This window comes from Arvicanthis niloticus, chromosome 5, assembly GCF_011762505.2.
Source record: "Arvicanthis niloticus isolate mArvNil1 chromosome 5, mArvNil1.pat.X, whole genome shotgun sequence".
NCBI lineage: Eukaryota > Metazoa > Chordata > Mammalia > Rodentia > Muridae > Arvicanthis > Arvicanthis niloticus.
Genome location: NC_047662.1, coordinates 83,364,033 through 83,383,040, shown reverse-complemented (window position 1 = coordinate 83,383,040; position 19,008 = coordinate 83,364,033). Strand labels below are relative to the sequence as shown.

Below are 19,008 nucleotides of genomic sequence, written 5' to 3'. Positions count from 1 at the left end.
CAGGTGTGGAGGTGTGGCCTGAAATGAACTTTGGCTTCCCTGAGTGGCTATTGGGGATTAGCAAAAGTAAAGGAATACAGCTGCTGGATTAATTCATTATTTACATTTATATTAAAATAATTCACTTTACATCTGTGGTAAGGAAGAACATCATGGTGGACGTGAAGGAGAAAGGACCTGGGCTAAGATAGATCCTTACGCATACGCAGTGGCTGAACTTTCCCAGCCACATCTCACCTTCCTCTGTTGTACTATCTCATTATAGTCTGTTCAAAGTCTGAATATACCAATGGATCGAATTATTGATGACTTAGGACCCTTGGTATCTAGTCTTCTATAAAATGTCTTTGGAAATTTATACCTTATGCCTTACTTATTTTCTAGGCTTTGTTAACCCAGTCATGCTTGTCAGGGCTGAGTATAGAGAGGATCAAGGGAGTTTTCTCCTTCAGGTCTTCCAAAGCACTGCTTCAGAGTGTACAAAGTCATACAGGGCCCTGTCTGCTCCAAGGTATGGTGTCTACCCTCCATATGTAAGAAACTGTTAGGCCTCAGCTTCAACTCAGTAAACTAGACTAGTCATTTGTGACCCTTCCAGTGCAATAGCCAGCCATGGATGATGGTCACAGACACCCCTCAGCTAAACACTACGGGGAAGCCAATCTCAGAAGCCCTTTGATTTATTAATATACTCCTTGGTCAATGAATAATAATAATAATAATAATAATAATAATAATAATAATAAATTGACAATCGGGAGAAGAAAGAAGTGTTTTTCTCCTGGTCTTCATGGGACTATAGGGTCCTTATCTACTGAAAAGTCTTCTAGATATAGATAGGAATTTGGATGCTAGGAATTCATTAAATGACTAATGGTCACTAGAGTAACGGAAAAGAGATAAGAATGAGAACGTAGAGGAGAAACTTAGGTTTAATAATGGCACCAAGAATCCAGGCAATCCCAATAGTGAAGCCAGCTGTCAGGGTCTCTGAGGAGTCTGAGCAAGGGACTATCTCCAAAGGTGCCTGCCACTTGGGGAGCAGAGCCATGGGACCAGCCCAGCTCCCCAAGTCTATGGCAGTGGGGCAGCAACCCTGTAGGCCTGAGGGCTGGATGTGAAGGTGAGCTATCTGAACCTCAAGGAGAAAAGAGATACGTACTGTCAGCTGGCTACTGCCGAACCTTAGGAGATAGGATGTCATCCCAATCCTACCGTTATGGCAAAGAGATGGAATTGAAAGATAGGTTCCTTGGCTCACCCCAACCCTCCATCTCTCTTCAGTGTACTGCTGGTACCTCCCATTTATCACACTGCCAGACGCTGGGAGGCATTGGTATAATTTACAAGAATAACCTTGGAGTGGGCCACAGAACAGGGAGAAAGGAGAAGAGTGAATGACCAAAGGATCTTAGAGGCCACTGAACACCTTGGATGTTAATCTCAGGGGTGATTTTGTTTGGTTCATGTCAGTGGACAAACCTGTGTGTGGAGTACAGTTCTAAGAGACTTTCTCAGTTGCAGGCAACTGCTTGAAAAAGCTACAGGATCAGAGACTGAAGGGTGTGTTGAGCTTTGAACATTGTAGTCTCAGACCCCTTTGTTACCCCATCTCCATTTAAGGCAGTGGTTCTCAACTGTCCTAATGCAATGACCCTTTAATACAGTTCCTCATGTCGTGGTACCTCCCAAACATTAAATTATTTCACAGCTGTAATTTTGTTACTGTTACGAATCATAATGTAAATAACTGATATGCGACTTCCAAAGGAGTCATGACCCATGGGTTAAGAACCACTGCTTTAAGGGTGTCTAGACTCTTCTCAAGGCTCTAATAAGGGACTCTTGTCTGATATAGCCCCTTTTCTAATGAGGACTTGACTCTTGTATGGGTTCTAGGAGGCGTCTTAGCAGCTAGGCCTATTTAGAGCGCTGAAGAGAGAAGGGATTTGGACTCAGGAACTTCCAAGTCAGTGGCCAGTGGAGAGTTAAGCCTCGCTCTTGAGGCCTGGTTGTTACAGGGAGCCATTTGTTTGGGTTTGTGCAGCCAGGAAAGCGTTGCTATGGCTGAGTCGCAGGTTATGGGTCTTATGATCTGGAATAGCAAATTGTGTATATAACGTGACAGCATTTATTAAAACAAGATAAACTCAGCAGCAGAGGATCTGGCTGGAGCCATGAATTCTTCTTGTCCTGGCATCTTAACCACTACATTCCATTTGAACGAGGTCCTAGAGGCCCAAACACTTTCATTAAATAAGTCAATTTACTGAGAATCTTTAAGACTATGAGTGAGGGATTGCCCTGTGATTAGTTTGAAGGGAAATGCTGCAGCCCATAATTCTGACTCACTGCATTGCTGAACAGGCTCAGACCTGCTGGCTGGGTAGGGAGCACATGGTACCATTAAGTGTCTAGGCTGAGTTTGGAGCTCTCTTCTGTATAGGTCCTTTGATGTAGGGAGAGAAGGAGACAATTCGGGCATATTTTCTAGATTTAATAGTTCAAGAGTGTCCCATACACTAGAAAGTTGAATTTCCCGAACTCTCTAATTTGCAACTAGAACCCTGTCACTGTGGCACATCAAAAAAACCAAAAGGGAGAGATTTTCATGAGGGGCTGGCTAGAGAGGAAACGGAGACATTGGGGCCACAGGCACAGGTTTAAACAGCCCTGTTTACTAACTGGTTAAGTAGCCATAGCCAAGTCATCCCATAGGAAGTGACAGTAGAGACAGCTAAACTCAATGCCGTCATGTATGTCAAGCACAGGGCTGGAGTCCTCTCCTGGCTGCGAAGTTTACTCTTCATGGAAATACTACAAATAAGAAGTGGGTATTTCCTTTACAGAATAGGGAATTGAAGCTCATAGAAGTTAGGCAATTTGGTTGAATTTGGGAAGTCTTCCTATGTTACCAATCTTTTTTCCCATCATAGAACTTTCAGGCTGCACTAGAAAAGAGACACCTTTTCAAAGAAAACATCTTTGAAACATAAACCATAAAGAAAGAAAAATAGCAATCATTAAAATGACAAGCAGGAGGCTCGGTCTTACGGTGTAAGTTCTTTCAACCTTGTAAGGCTTCTAGTTTATTTCCCTCTCTGCCTCCTGTCTCCTCTCTCTTCTTCCCTGGAGTTGAGCCCTGGGACCCCTCCCCTCTCCTTTCCAACAGCCTCCCTTTGTTCTGATATACTGGTTTTGGCGAAATTCAGACTTGACAATAAAAATCAAAATGACAGACGAGCTGAAAAGTACTGTGCTTTTATTAAAAAACAAAAAACAAAATCAAAATACAATCAGGTACTGTCCAGATGCATCTGGGAAGGGAATGTCTCTTTAAAAGTCCTCAGTTTTCACCATCACCATCACCATCATTATATTAATAATATTAATGTCCTTGAAATTTAAACAATATCACTTTTCTGGCTTCAGTTGTAGGAAATGTACAAAACATCAGTGGTAGCGGGGGAAGGGGTAACTTCCAATGACACACGTGTTATTTCTGTGACCCCAATCAATAACAACTGTACAGCTTTGTGTAAGATACAGCTGGCTCTGAAAATGACCATGTCCACTGGATAGCCAGCTTGCCCCTCTCTCATTCCCAGAACTACCCAAGAGAAGTAAAAATCATGGTGTTGCTGTTGCTAGGAGACTTTGCTCAATCAAACAAGAAAGCAGAAACTGTTTGCAGACTGTTGTCTTTGGTGTAAAGGAAATAATTGCAGAGGGGCCTACGTCAGTGCCTTTATGATCCACGGTCTGCTTGGACGCCCACCAAATGCCCAAGGATAGCTTCACCATTGGACTAGTTGTGTTGATGCTTTGGTAAAAATCCTTTCTTTTCTCTGGGCCCCATTCCTCTCTCACCAAATTGTCCCTGGAATTTATGCCCGCTTACGCCTGCCTTCCAGATTTCGGAAGTTGCTGGGTCTCAATTTCATCTCAGCAAACTGGATTGAATACTCGTGGCCCTTCCAATGGAACCAGTTAACACCCTGTGGAAAAAAAAACAAAAACCAAAAACCATGGCCCTCTGAGTTAGCTCCATTTGGACACATGTTCATGGACCATCACCGTTCAGTCATCAAAACACAAAGGGGTTTGTTTCAACTTATAACCACTTGGCGTTTCCCAGGCAGCTGTGTCTTGACTCTGTCTCTGCTGGCCTGTGTTGTGAAAACTTTCAAATGGGCCACCTGAATCTAAACTAACTCTTTACCCATCATTAAGAGTCATCACAGTTTGCACAGTACCTTGGAAAGCCATCTTGAAATAAAATGGTGACCAACATTAACTTCCTTTTCTAAGAAAAAGGGTGTAAGAATTCAAGTCATGATGAGGTTATAGAATTGAGCAGCTGAGTGCAGTGTGTGTGTGTGTGTGTGTGTGTGCGTGCGCGCGCGCGTGCACGCGTACGCGCGTGTGTTTGTGTGTGTTTTAATTCACATTAATTCACAGGATTCCCATGGGGGCATTTTCCTAAGGTTTGGCGTAGAATAGCAAAAAAAAAAAAAAAAAAAAAAAAAAAAAAAAAAAAAAGAAGAAGAAGAAGAACTTCAGTAGAACACATGCTTTGCTTTGCAACCTGATGTGCAGGGTTAGGATTGCGTATCAGCACTTCCATGTGAGGGCTGAAGAGATGGCTCAGCAAGTAAAGGAGTTTGCTTCTCAAGTCTGGAGACCTGAGTTACATCCTGAGATCCCATTGAAAAGGCGAGAGAAGGGATCAGACTTCATAGCTGTCTATGTGTGTGTCCCTATACATATACCATGTATACACACATACACAAACATACACACACAAATGTATGTGTGTGCACTTATGCAAGAGATAAAGGGTCTTGAACAGCCATAAGTCCTGTGGGCCCCAATTTTACTCCATTTAAATTTTATTTTATTGAACTCAGAAATCTGCTATGGTGTGAGTTGTATGAGACTTGTATGGGGTTCATGGAAAAAGTAGGGGGGTGGGTTAGGTTAGGCATATGAAGGTTTACACATGCTTCCAAAATCACTCTGGGACCTCTCTGGCTCTCACAGGGTGTGAGTATCTTTGCAAAATAAAGGGGATTTGAAGTTCATGCCATCTGCCTAGGTCCTTCTTGGAGCTGTGAAGATGCTTGTGGACCTGTGCCCTGCCAGGGGTTTTAGCATCCCTGTGTCCCTTGAACAGCATCCACTTTGACCAGCTTTACAGAGTTCTCAGTAATTTTATCTGTGTGGAAAATTCTAAATTTGTGACCTATTTGGACAGTGGTTCCCTTGGGTTCTCTAAGAGTTAATATGTACTGTTTTTTTATCTTAGCTCACTCTTCCACCATGTCACTGAGATTCCTCACTGTGTTGGAAGATAACACATTTTCTAATTGAAGTGTCCTTCCCTCACCCACATCTTGCTTTCCCAGACTTGCTGGACTACTCACCTGACTGTGGTTATTGTCTCCATATCTGCCCATCAGGTTGACACGATGACAGTTCTTATACCAGAAAGCTCCTTTGTAGGACAGGGCACAGTTGGTGATGGCCGAGTCTGTGTCCTTGTCATAGGTGGAGAAAGATCTACCATTGTGATAGTTCATGGAGTCACCTGATTGAGAATAAAAGAGAGAAAGAGAAGAGAGAATAAAGACTCCCCCACAAATCAAAGTCTCCTAAGGTTGTCAAGGGCAGAATCAAAGGCAAGAACTGAAAGATCCGTGGGTATGTTGGCACTGAACCTCAGGCTGGACTGAGGATCAAAGCAGGGACATGAATGCCACCCCAAGACTTATCTCTGACAGAAGCACTGTTATATGTTAAGAAAGAAGGCTGTAGGTGGTTCTGGAAAGTTCCATTCAAGTCCACCTCTTTGCCTTTCTCATTGTGACCTGGCACAGGCTGAGCTTCCTCTAAACGTTCATTTTCTCATCTAGAAAATACAGACATCCAGTGGATTCTGTCTACCTCATAGCACTTTTCTAATACCAGATATGATTTTTTTTTCTTGGCAGGGAGAAGTGGCATATAAAGGGCTAGGGTTGTTGTTTATGATTTGTCTCTATTTGCTTTGCATAAAAGACCTACGAGGATAAGGCGAGAAATTTGCATTTAATCACGATGTGTGAGTCAGGTATGGTGGTGAACATCTGTAATCTCAGCATGTGGTGGATGGGCTAAGGCAGGGAGTGCACACGTTTGAGGCCAACATAGGCTTTATGATGAGACCCTGTAAAGTTCCAAACAAAATAAAAATGTAACAGTGGGCATGTCCCTCATATACAAAAGTGTCTGGCTATAGCCATAATTAAGATCTTCAGTCATTAAATAGTGTCAGATAATAGTGTCAGGTAGCCTGGGTATCACATAATCATTTTAAAAGAGTGTTTACCAGGCTGGTGTTATCTGACTCTTACCTAAGAATTTCATTTTCATATAGTGCTACTTAGGAATATTGTCTGGGTCCTTCTTACTCCCAAGCCACAGGGCTGTGTGCAAACATTCTAAGATATTCAGGTATTTGATGCTGAGATATTGAGGCAAGCTGTCAAAGGTCCTTTGCAGTCTTTTTAACTAATCATGATACTCATACAGGAGAACAGGCAGATATTGACGAAGCTTTCCTGTGAGGCACTATCACCAAAGCATGCAGGAAGCTACAACCTGAAAACGTTCTTCTGAGTGAAGGGAAAGACCACAGTGTTCTCTTCCACCAGATATATAAAGTGAACATAAGCCACATTCTTGTTGGTTGGTAGATTTTCTTGTCAAGTAACAAGATCCTTCCTTCTTGATATGATTTCAGCTAAAGAGGTATTTTTTTTTTTTTTTTTTTTTGAGGCACGTAAGTGCTAAAATAATTTCCACCCCTGGCTCTCTCTCTTCCATCATACCAAATTGCCTCTCAAAGGAGCTTTGTGTCCTTTTCACTGCAACCTGGCTTTGGCACCTATTAGTCAAAGGTGAAGACTTTTTCCTTTCTGGAGGGATTCCCAGAGGGGTCACAAACCTGTCTCCTGTTTAAATAATCATAAAATAAGACCACCCAAAGAGGCCCTGGCTTTTATGAGGTGGTCTGCATTCTTGACCTAGCCCTTTCTTGTTTCCACTGTTCTCTAGGCATGCACGCCCAGGAGTGTGCATGCATGCGTGCGTGTGCGTGTGCGTGTGCGTGTGAGTGTGCGTGTGCGTGTGCATGTGCACACACACACACACACTCATGCTCCTTATGTGAGCTGAAATTTCCTGAACCTTCTCAAGCCACTTTTCTCATCTTTATATCATTTTCCTAAAAGATGTTTGTGAGGGTTCAATAGTCCAAAATACCTATATAGAAAGATGCCACCTCGTAGCCTTGCTAAGAATGGCTTCGCTATTAGTTTCTCCTTTAATGTGGAGCCAGAAAGCTGCAAAAGGCCACTTTAAGTCAATGACAAAAACCTCTATCCCCTCCCAAATAGTATAAGTAGGCATGTCCCTCATATACAAAGGTATCTGGCTACAGTCATAAGTAAGACCTCCAGTCACTAAATATTGTCAGATAACTTGGGTATTACATAATCATAACCTAGCACACTAGGGTTATAATTTAGGTGAAGAGCAAAAGATCACTTGACAGTCAAAAGGTTAACTACGCATCACTAGAGAACTTAAAAGAAACACATCTCAACCTCTTCCCATGACATCCTAATATATCAGAATTCACATGTTAGCAGATTCTACGAGACATCATATGCCCATTACAAGGAAGCATCTGGTGAAGATGGAGGCCTTTGAAAGACCACTTTCCTACCACCACTCTATAGCTATTACCTACCAAAGAACAAAATACACATTTTTTAAATGAGTTATTATAATTCAACCATAGCTGACATGATTCTTGACCTACTCTACATTTCAGAGACCAGATGTTGCAGATGTTGGTCCAGACCTTTTTAATGACAGCTCTTTGGATTAGCATCCAGAAGACATTCAAATATCTGTTGATTCAGAAACAGTAGTGGTGAATGAGAGAATCCATAGGAAGTTCATGACTCCAGACTCACAGTGTAGCTACTCCATACCTGCTGTACCACTGTATCCTTCTACCTTCAGCTTGTAGCGACTCTTGGCATCTCCAACACTGAACCTATCATATACAGCATAGGCCGACTCCCCATGGTCTTGTAGGTCCACCCGGAGCTCGTACTGTCCTTGGGCTGTGATTTTGCTCAGGTTATCCAGTCCTGTGGATGACAAGCAATGTCTGGTAAGTAATCACAGGTGACTGAGGCAGCAGGGGAACACTCAACAGTGGGACGTTTTATGCAAACTTGGGCTTGAAACCTTCTCTGCTGGTATGATGGCAGGCAAAACAAATCTTCGGTTTCTGAGCCTCAGAAGAAAACAGTTCAACACCTTTGTTTATCAACTTCCTATTGTATTGTGAAGCTCAAAGGTGATAAGCCCAGGTATATGACCTGTACACTCTAAAATTCCTACCAATGTGAAGTAATGAATAGCTTTGGGATGAGATGTCTCAGGTTCAGGTAGTGGTGCAGAGAACAATGCTCTGTCCATGTGGCTTGGTGCAAAGTATCCGTGATAGATGATGGCCTTGTAATACTAATTTGGGAAATTTGGATGACTGTGTATTTGTCCATTGGCTAGATTGCTATAGATAAACCAACCATAGGGCATCCTTGAGGGACTGTTTTCTCACAAGTAGGATGGGAGTTCTACTCTTTGCAGGGATGTTCTGGGTGAAAGGTTATAATCATGAAACACATCTCAGGGTTTAGTGCTCAAGAGGAAAGCAGTCTATGACAGCACTCAGGTTGGTTCCATAATTGGTTCAGTGTCTGACTTAATGCAGGGTTGGTCCTCAGGCCTGGCTTGATAATGCCTTATTTTTTATGACCTGGAACATTTAATTATTCCAACATTCTGTAGCTCCTACCAAACTTCTTTCTTTCTAATCCTTTCCTCTCTCCATCTCTCCATCGCTCCCTAGAGGAGAGCAAGTGACCAGAAGGACAGGAGTAGGCATATCTGTCATAAACTTTCAAAGCTGCATTACCAAGCCAGAATTCTTCTCTGCGGTCTCCAAATCCAGCGGCATAGGCCTTCCAGTTTCTATAGAAGTCCTCACGTCCATTTTTGCGTCTCAGGAAAACCTACAATAACATGGGTACTTAAGAGATAGAAGGAAAGAGAAGATGTCTTTCTGGAAGGAGGAACATCAGACTGAGGGAAGAACATCCATCCATCTCCAGCTTTCTCTATTGCTTATTTATTTGCTTTGTGACTTTGGGCACTTCATGTTCCTCCCCTCCCCAAGTCTAGGTGTTCTGAAAACTAGGGAAGAACAATGCTTTTATTTCCGGTGACATTGATGTATCTCATCAGTCTTCATGACCCATCACACTGAAGCTGATAGTAGAAAAGAGGTTGGGGGGGTGACCTACAAACAAATTTTATTAATAAAAAAATTCCTGTACAGCCAATATGGTCAAGTGATTGGATTAAGTCCTGAAATTCTTAACACATGCCTGGTAAAGAATAACTTCTCAGCCAGTGTTGGTTACTATACCTAGAAGGTTTGACTGTCACTGCCATTCATATCAGAGTTCCTCCCTCTCCCTCATTCTGTTATCCCAGAATGGCTCAAAAGTGATATTTTAGGATGACCTTGAACTTCTGATCCTTCTGCCTCCACCTTCTGAGTGCAAACAGACATACCAACTTTATTCTTGGTTTTCTGCAGTACTAGGGATTGAACTCAAAACCTTGTACATTCTAAGCAAGTGCTCTACTAACTGAGCTACATCTCCAGTCCTTGCTTTCTTCTTTCTATTTAAATAGACAACTGTGAAGGGCTTCCATGTGACAAGGATTACCTTGCAAAGTCTTATGTGCATGTATTTGAGAGTGCACATTTCCCCTCATCCAAGCCCCCATCCTAGAGCTCTAAAATCCACTGTAGTACTCACAATCCATCCACCTCCGTCAGAGGTCATATCACAGTAGACTTCCAGTGCTTGGGTCTTGTCACCATTTATATAGATGGTGTAGAGGCCAGAGGTGGTGTCACCATTCAACATTGCTTGAGAGCAGTCCCTGGGGAATGGGTACAGGAGTCCAACTGCAGGGTGAAGAGAAAGAATGTCTCTGAGAGTGGAGGGAGGAGGTAGGTACTGTAAGAACATCTGTGAAGTGGTTCATCTGTGAAGTGGCTAGGTTCCTACAGGCAAACAATCCCTGCTTCCCTAAGTCTGTGCTCCTCATGATTGAGCGTATATTAAACTTAACAGTATAAGAGCCACGAACAAGCTAGGAATTCAAATATGACACCTCAGCTTCTCACATGAGATACTTGTGAAGGAGGGGTGTCTTTTTTTTTTTTTTTTTTTTAAATCACATTGTAAAGATGAAGAAACTAAGGCTCATGGAGCATAGATGACGTCTAAGCTGTATCCAGTATGACATGGGGGTGGGAATTGGATCGAGATGAGCTCTCATGAGTCCTCCATCCCCTTTACTAGGATGCGTAAACCCACATCCCCAGGCTTCTAAGCACTAATAGGGAATTGATATGTTTGAGAGACTTTTTGTTTGTTTGTTTAAAAAATGTAAACTAGAAGTTGAAGGGGAAGTGGAAGGTTGATTCGCTGTCATAAGGTCAGATCTTAAAACAGTGTTCCCCCCCTGCACCCCTTACTTGTAGTGAAGATGGTTTGGATCAACTTGCTCCTCAGGGACCCACTCAATGCCTGGATCCTTGCTGTGTAGTGGGTGGATGGGCTCAGGTCTGCCAGGCTGTAGGAGGTGGTGTCTGGCCCCACAATGACTTCCTGTGGGCAGGAGAAAGAATCAGTTTGGTCCAGATAGTCTCACAGAAGAGATGCTCCCTTTCACTAGCTCATGCAATCATTTATTCACTTAACAAAATCCCACCCAGTAGCTACTGCATGCCGGACTCCAAGTATAGATCTGGAACGTCTGAGATAGCAAGAGTGCTGCCTGTGTAAAAGTTCTGGGATCATAAAGGCAGAGGAAGTTTAACTAACACAGAACACTAACACTTCTTTACATCGGCTCTAATTAGTGTTAGGTGGGGGTGGGTAATGGAAATGGGCAAAGAAGGGTTACAAAACACCTTTAATGGGATGTTATGCAGTTTGACGTTTATCAACAACAGAAAGTTGGGAGGTCTGAGAGGTTTTGAACAGGCTTAAGCTCGTGAGGCTTAAGAAGCTTAAGCTGATGGTAAGGTGAATTGCACAAGGGGCAAGAGACATTGAGACCATTTATGTCAGCAGTTCTGAAAGAGAGCTTAGCCTTTATCACAGCACTTAAAATAGTCTGATAATCATGGTCACAGTGTAGACTAACTGAATTATCACACGGTAGGCAGGCAGACTCATAGCTAGAGAAACTAGGACTCAGGCTGAGGAACTCTTGAGTCAAAAGATGATGTTAATAGCCCAGTAGGTAAGGCAGGATAAAGGCTTGAGCTGACCCAGGAGGGACAGATGTGTGGTCCATACTAACTATGCTCATGGCTGGTCCCTGGGTTGCTGTCTAGACTGGTGTTTGGACTCAGATCCTAGAAGATCCACTTTGTCTCAGACCCTCACTGGGTTACAATCATATTAGGAGATGACCTTGGTGTTTGATATTAGAATTCTACCTCCATCATGGCAGCCCAAACACAATACTGATCTCTGCAACTCATCAGGCAGAGTTGATTTGGTTTAGTTGATAATAGGTCAGTGTGGAGAAGACTGGACGGTTCTTTCACTTTCTAGGGACTTCCTGGAGTGAGGGTATGCTATGTATATTTTTACAGTGTGGGAATTGAATTTCCCAGAAGCTGAGCTACTTGCTCCCAATCCATAATTTGTTGATGGCAGAGGATGGTATCACATCCTCCTAGTCTCCCACCACCTTATCCATGATTTATGTGTGTTCACTCAATGCCAGTGACCTAGTGACCTTTGTGTGGCCATCAGCTCTGGTTGCTGGGGAAGGATCAACTCTCAGGGAACAAAGCAAGTTTTATTGAATTGCCTGAGCATAGACTTGCATTCAGCTCTATGCTTCTGTATTCAGTTTAAGCTTGAATAGCCTGAAAGGGTGTGAGGCTCATGATCTAGGGAAGCACAATCCTAGAACCCCAAACCTGCAGAAGACTTTAGAGGTCTAGAAGTGCAATGCACTTATCTTATAGGTATGGATAATGACACCATGAAGATAAAGGACCAGTTTCAGTTCATACTGTGAATTCATTCATTGCATCTCAACTCCAGAAAGGCTAGAAATGTGTCTACTTGTGTTTTAAAATGGCAGATCAGAAATACAAGTATGCCTCTATGTGTTTTTCATAACTTATAACATAAAAGTCAAGTATAAGGAATGAAACTACAAAAGTGAACTGAAGGGAGGAAGAGATAGGAACAGATAAATCTCTGCACCTTGCTTGGCAGAAGGTGGACAACACAGGAAGCAATTCCTGAAGTGCCAGAGCAGAGAGTACTAGGAACTAACTGGAGTGGGCACAACCACCCCAGGCCAGCTGACATATAGGGAAGCATCAGGAAGTTCCTGATGCACGTGTACAACAGCATAGCTGCCTTTGAAGGCAATGTAGGGCATGACTCAAGAGAGGTTCAGTTAGTTTAGAAGCTTTGCAGGAGGAATAGCTTGATTCCCCGTCCTCCTTGTCCCTTCCAAGAACAGATGCAGGGGTGACGTTCACTGTCTAGAACATCTGAGTTAGAGTGGAGGCTCTGGATTCACATCCACCAGGGTCAGCTGGTGAGAAGGTCAAGGTACACACAAGGTAAGAGCAGGCAAAACTTGCATACAGTAAGAGCCTAAGCTCTATGAGGTGCCTCCACAAATTGCCAGGCACACAGCATGTGATCTCTACACTGAACCCCCAGCATTGACAAACTCTTATGTGCTGCTGAACTTCTAATCAGATTCTTTGTTCTTGGCTTAAGTATGACAGGATAAGCCAGGACCGAGAGACACTGGGAAGAAGTTTCTAGTGTGAACAAGGGAGGCCAGACTGAACCACAGGAACAAAACTAATAAATTCTAGAAGAAACATAACCTGAGCTATAGACTACAATATCAGGGACGTGTATTTCTCAGCTAAAGTGAAGCAGATACACTGAGTATAGGGGAGATGCTGCAGAAAACTAAGTACTAAGAGAATAAGCAAGCTAGCTTAGAAATACAGAAAAGTTCATGGAGGGGAGAACACAGGAAATATTAACAATAGATGTAGCTGGTCTTAACAGTGACACTGCAAGGATGAGGTGAGACACATCACAGTAGGTCAGGTGGTGACACTGTACGTGGCAAAGATACAGAAGAGACTGTTGGTACTTCTCAATGAAACATTGGACGACCATGAGCCCAGCTCCTAAAATGTCAACTCATAAAAACACTGCTATTGAACTTGGCCGTCTCTCAGATAGCTTGGGCCTGGTTAAAGGGAGAAAGGCAAGAATGTGGTGCATGACTCACCAGGTCTGGCACTACATCCAGTCTCTACTAGTTTTTTTGTTTTTTTTTTTGTTTTTTGTTTTTTTGGTTTTTTTTTTGTTTTTTTTTTTTTTGTCTTTAGTTGTATTGGAGTGAAGAAACAATATCATCTAATCCTTTCCTACTTTGATGATTATGCAGATGTTTTGCACAGAAAAATGTGATTTACAGATACCTTGACTGTACCATCCACAGATTCATAGACCAGGAGGTATCCAGTGACCGATGCCCGGGGTGGTCTCCAGGTGAGGAGGGCAGTTTCTGACTGAACCTCAGTGGCAGTCAATTCTCTTGGGGAATCCAGTTCTGGAGAAGACAGTGTATAGCAAGTGAGCTAGTACGTGTAGAACAGACAGCAAGAAGAGAACTGGCCTCAAGTCTGTTCCCTAACATTGAACATGGCCTTGGACAAGAATCCCTCCTGACTATAGATGAGGAACTTGAACCATTGACCTTCAAGGTCAAAGTTCACTTCAAGGGTCCGAAAGTCCCACAGATTCCTGGGTGGTTTCAGTTACATTTGAGGAGAAAACAGAGCTGTGAAGATTATTCTGGCCCATTGTTTCTCACTGAGAGGGCTGAGGAGTGCTAATATTGGCCCTCATTCCAACAGAAGGGACAATCCTTTACTTCCCCAAATGTTGAACTTTGTAAAAAGATCTCAATACATCTGAAAAATTCTTAAAAAACTATTTCCCAGCTTGGAGCATGGATCATTAAATGCTGGCTTTAGAGCCAGTAGGATGTGTTTTTCTACTTAACAAAACCTTCCTTTAAATATCCTTTTCTCAGCCATCGGGTCATTTCAGTTCAAGGGGAAATGGTATGCTTCTTTGGGTCTTGATTGAGTGGGCACTGGTGAATTGAACTCATACTGATGTCATTACATTGCAAGGACCTGACTTAGGGAGGAAGAGCAGGGGAGGGGATGTGGTTTAAGATGTAGGCTGTGGGTGGGCAATTCAGAAAGGAGGACTTCCACTCTGGGTAACTTGGTACCTGTGGTGAACTTAGTAGTGATGATAGAGCTCTTCTGCTCTCCTTTCTCTGCAAAGATACTCAGTATGTACTCTGTGGCAGGCTCCAGGTCATGTAGCTCGTACTCCACCGTATTCCCAGACACTGTGCGTGTAACTTCTGGCACTAAGTATGAAACACACATATGTGGCAGTTACCCCTTGGCAAACAGCACATATACCTCCTTCTAGGACACAACCTTTTGGTGACCCCACAGCAAAGAAGCTTTGATTTCTGAGGTGACTCACAGACTTTTCTCTCTCTTGAGCACTCATGTGATAAAAGGTGGATCATACAGAGACTAAATTTTTTTTTTTTTTTTTTTTTTTTTTTGCAACAGATTGGAAAGTCAGGGAGATGTTTTCCCATGCAGTAGGGTAAACTGGCTGTAAAAGTGTTGTGAGTATTGTGCTTGAGGCACTGGAAAGAGCTCCAGGAGAGTTGCAGGTAGCATCTCCAAAGCCTTGGGACTCAGGCTCAAATTCAGTTTGTGCCACTTCTAGCCCCACTCCTTTTTCTCTGTGCATCATTCCTCTTACAAAGTACCAAATGCTGCTCAGTCAAGGATTTCCAAATCACGGAGTCTGAGGGGTGGCAGTGATGGGCAACGGAGTCCAACAATGGCTTTCAGGTCTATTAGATCCTTTGCCTTGGCAAAAATATCCATCTCAATGCCATAGGAGACTCCCATTCTGCTTTGTTAAGACTGGTATTTCACAGGCAGAGAACTTTGCATGTAAAAACCAGGGGAGTCCCCGGCAAACTGTACAAGTTGGGTCAGTTTGTTTCATTCTCAACAAGCTTGGTCCTCTTTAGCCAGGTCTTGATTAGTCCAGATCTAAATTTTCCACCATTTCCTCCAACCATAAGCTGATGCTCAGGAGGAGATGATACCATCCTCCCTCTCTCAGAAGAATTTTCTTACAGGGAATAACAGAGAGGAGTGTGGATAAGCTGAATTTTCTCCTCCTGCCTCACCTAGTCTCTTTTCTCATAAAACTCAGGCTTTTGCCAGAGCTAAACTAAGATTTTCAGGTCTCCCCTGCCATGGGATATAGTGTCGTGTAATATTGTCAGTGAAAGCCAAGCAGACTTGAGCCATAAAATAGGAAACTTCGAAAATGCAATAACAGAATCCTTTCTAGACTAGCTCATTATAAACGTATGAATGGGATTAGAGAAAGGAGCTGTTTTTCTTCATTTGATTTGCATTTGATTGCATCTGATTTACTTCCTGGTGGTTGTGTTTGGTTGATGGTCTCAGCAAGAGTTTAATTTGCCCTCTGGGTAAGTTGGTACAGATGGTTGCAGATGGGAAAAGCAGATTCTTTCAATCAAGTTTGTTTCAGTTAGGCCCTCCCACAGCCTCTGAGAAGGTTAGGCACCCCAGGACCTCCCGATGCCATTTGGTTAAGACATGAGATTCTGGAAACCTTCTTTGTAAAGAATAAGAGTTACTTCCTTGAGAAACTGTCCTTCCCTGATGTGCTTTGAATATGAAATGTTCCCCCAGGCTCATGTGTTTGAAAACTTTGTTCCTCCTTGGTAGCCTTGTTTGTTTGAGAAGGTTTTGGTTTAGTGAGGAGGTGGACACTGCTTAAGGAAGTGAGCCACCTGAGGTAGGCCTTAAGGTTTTATTGCTGGCCCCATTTCCTGCTTCCTGACTGTGGATCTGTGGATACCTTGTGACCAGCAGCTTCTTGTTACTACTGCCAGCACTTTCTTGACATGCGGGAGTTACCTTCTTGAATTAGAATCCAGAGTAAACCTGTTACCCCTTAAGTTGGTTGTCAGGTATTTGGTCAGAGCAATGAGATAAGGAACTCAGAAGTCTAGCATAAGAGGTGGGACAGGTCAGCAAAATGTGCAAAGCTCCAAATGTGCCTGAATTTTCCTTTTCTTTTCACTTGAATGGCTTACTCAAGTCTCTTGAGGATACAATGGAGATAGGCAAAGACATTACTGGCCCTTACAGTGTACCACTGGGTTTTGTCATCCCGTGGCATGTTGAAGGGGGAATGGGAGGAGTCTGCAGCAAGACAAACCCTCATCAGAGTGTAGAGAAGATGGGGCAGGACCTTACCTCTCTCCCCTGTGTAGGAGATGACATAACTGTCCACAGTGGCAATGGCTGGCTGCCACATAGCCAAGGCTTCCGAGTCTGTGATGTTGGCTGTCAGAAGGCCAGATGGACCATCCAGAGCTGGAAAGAAGTATGGGATAATGGTTCATCATGTTAGAAGATTACATCAGAAGATACCTTCTTGTATGGTCTCAGAGTCAGGCTCATGGAACAGGCTAACCTGGCTTATATCATGACTCCTTTCCTGTTGTGTTATTTTTGGGCTTTATTTCCTCACATGTAAAATGGGCATGATAATACTGGCTGGCCTTTTCTTTTTGACTTGTACATGATATTGTGGATAGGCAGTTCCTGAACAGTATTTAGTATGTGATAAGGGGTACCGTCAGGATTCATGTTCCTTTTTTCCAGGAAAGGAACATAAATAAACATACACAGAGGAGACTTGTATGGTCACTACTGCCTGAGGCTTTTCTGGGCTTTGGGTGATATTTTTATTTAGGGGATCTTATAGGTAATAATCTGGAGGTCTCTAGGCTCAGATTCTATTGTGGCTTCTTTTCCTGTGCCTGCACATCTTCAGAAAGGCCACTTCTCTGAAGAATGTCTGTGAAACATGGTAGGGGGAGCTCTCAGCATTTGTTATTAATGATATACTTAGAAAAGTTTTTAGCCTGTTATTTCAATCCTTGAGATGATGAGGCAGGAGGATCATGAGCTGATGACCTTCCAGAGCCACATAGTAAGAGTGTCTCAGACAACAATGACAAATGTGTAAAACAACAGATATGGATGTATCTGTATGGGCTGTGTGCATGTAAGTGCAGCTGTTCAAGGATTCTAGGAATTAAATTTGAGGCCGCAAATAAGGGCATTATACACTCTTAAAAGATAAGCCACTGCTCTGGCCCTTGGGGGTTATTTTCAAATGACCTGTATTGTCAAAGATATTCCAGGAATATTAATCTCTGACTTCTTTTAAGGAAGCCTGGTCCTTGTTCAGTTTCTTCCTTGAAAGTTGACCTGAAGGTGGGATCTCTCTTACATTTTCTTTTCTTTTTCTTTTTCTTTTCTTTTCTTTTTTTTTTTTTTTTTTTTTTTTGGTTTTTCGAGACAGGGTTTCTCTGTGTAGTCCTGGCTGTCCTGGAACTCACTCTGTAGACCAGGCTAGCTTCGAACTCAGAAATCCACCTGCCTCTGCCTCCCAAGTGCTGGGATTAAAGGCATGTGCCACCACTGCCTGGCTCTCTTACTTTTTCTAACAATAACTTAATTACTCTCGAAACAGCCTAGGAGACAGGGCAGCCATCAGCAGCAGCTCAGCTCACAGACTGGTACCTGAGCCTCAGGGAGCTAGCTGAAGAGTCAGGAAGTGAGAAACCAGTGTCAAGGAGTCAATATAATTCCTTTCACAGTGTCTTCCTGATTCTCTCATGTGTGTACAGACCCTTCTTTAACTGGTAGTGACAATGAGGCCTTGGGAGGAGACACACCCAGCTTTTGTGTCTGTTGCTATGGAGAATCATCAATGTAAGACTTCTTAGGGAAAACAGAAGCCCAAGTGGAGAGTAGACAGGACTTTGAGTCCAGATAGGATGTTTTAATTGTATGTTACCAACTCTTGTATGGAAGTAGTATATTTTTGAAATTTCCTGGGGGGTCTATTCAGTTCATCACTGAATGAACTGGGCTGGACAATTTGTCATATCTCAAAGGATAAATTGTTTAGAGACAGAGACTTCTGAAGGGAGATTTTTTTCCACTTCATTCTCCTACAATAGCATCCATTATTCTTAAATTAGATTTTTAACAAGAAAACAACCTTTATTTTAAATGGTCGAAAGGGTTGGTCTGAGTGACCCTTGTTTTCTTCCACATTTCCAGTCCTGTTTCTTTGTAATCACCTCATGTGACTCAGGTGCCTCTTCTACAAGCTGGGAATGACTACAGCAGTGAGGAGACACTGTATCAGGTCTGTCAACAGTGCCTTTACTGCAGCAGCTGCCAAACAGAGGACAGAGCAACCGCAGTTCTCACCATCCCACATCTGGGAAATCACAATTTCTGGGGGGTGTTCACAATGGTTCCAGGCAACAGGGAGAAGGGGTGAGGTAACAGGTGAAGTTGTCTTTATGTTTACTGACTCCTTGTAACACTGATGAGGGAGGCAGAATCATACCCATTTTATAGAGAAGTTCATCAGACCTCAGAGAAATTAACCGACAGCTCATGTGGCTAACACATGGGAGATTTAGGGTCTCAGCTCAGCATGGTTCTTGTATTTCACTCCTTTCCACAGTAGCAGAGGAAATGGAGGCCAGAGGACATTCAGGATGTCTCTGGGGCAACCCAGTTTATTAGAGGCTAAGGATAAGCCAAAGGGAGGTGCTGGA

General features: G+C 43.0%; 1 protein-coding gene across 6 annotated transcripts in view; it reads right to left on the bottom strand.

Annotated features, from left to right (window-relative positions):
* Window positions 1-3,245: 3,245 nt before the first annotated feature.
* Window positions 3,246-19,008, bottom strand: part of Tnc (tenascin C) — an 88,187-nt gene continuing 72,424 nt past the window's right edge. For all 6 annotated transcript variants that reach the window (XM_034501592.2, XM_034501593.2, XM_034501594.2 and 3 more), the window contains 9 exons: window positions 16,616-16,735; window positions 14,515-14,658; window positions 13,691-13,821; window positions 10,679-10,811; window positions 9,951-10,102; window positions 9,038-9,134; window positions 8,043-8,204; window positions 5,427-5,590; window positions 3,246-3,998 (listed from right to left, as the gene is read on the bottom strand). In XM_034501592.2, coding sequence (XP_034357483.1) covers window positions 3,888-3,998; window positions 5,427-5,590; window positions 8,043-8,204; window positions 9,038-9,134; window positions 9,951-10,102; window positions 10,679-10,811; window positions 13,691-13,821; window positions 14,515-14,658; window positions 16,616-16,735 — 1,214 coding nt within the window. In that variant the 3' untranslated portion in view covers window positions 3,246-3,887. The remainder of the gene's footprint in view (window positions 3,999-5,426; window positions 5,591-8,042; window positions 8,205-9,037; window positions 9,135-9,950; window positions 10,103-10,678; window positions 10,812-13,690; window positions 13,822-14,514; window positions 14,659-16,615; window positions 16,736-19,008) is intronic.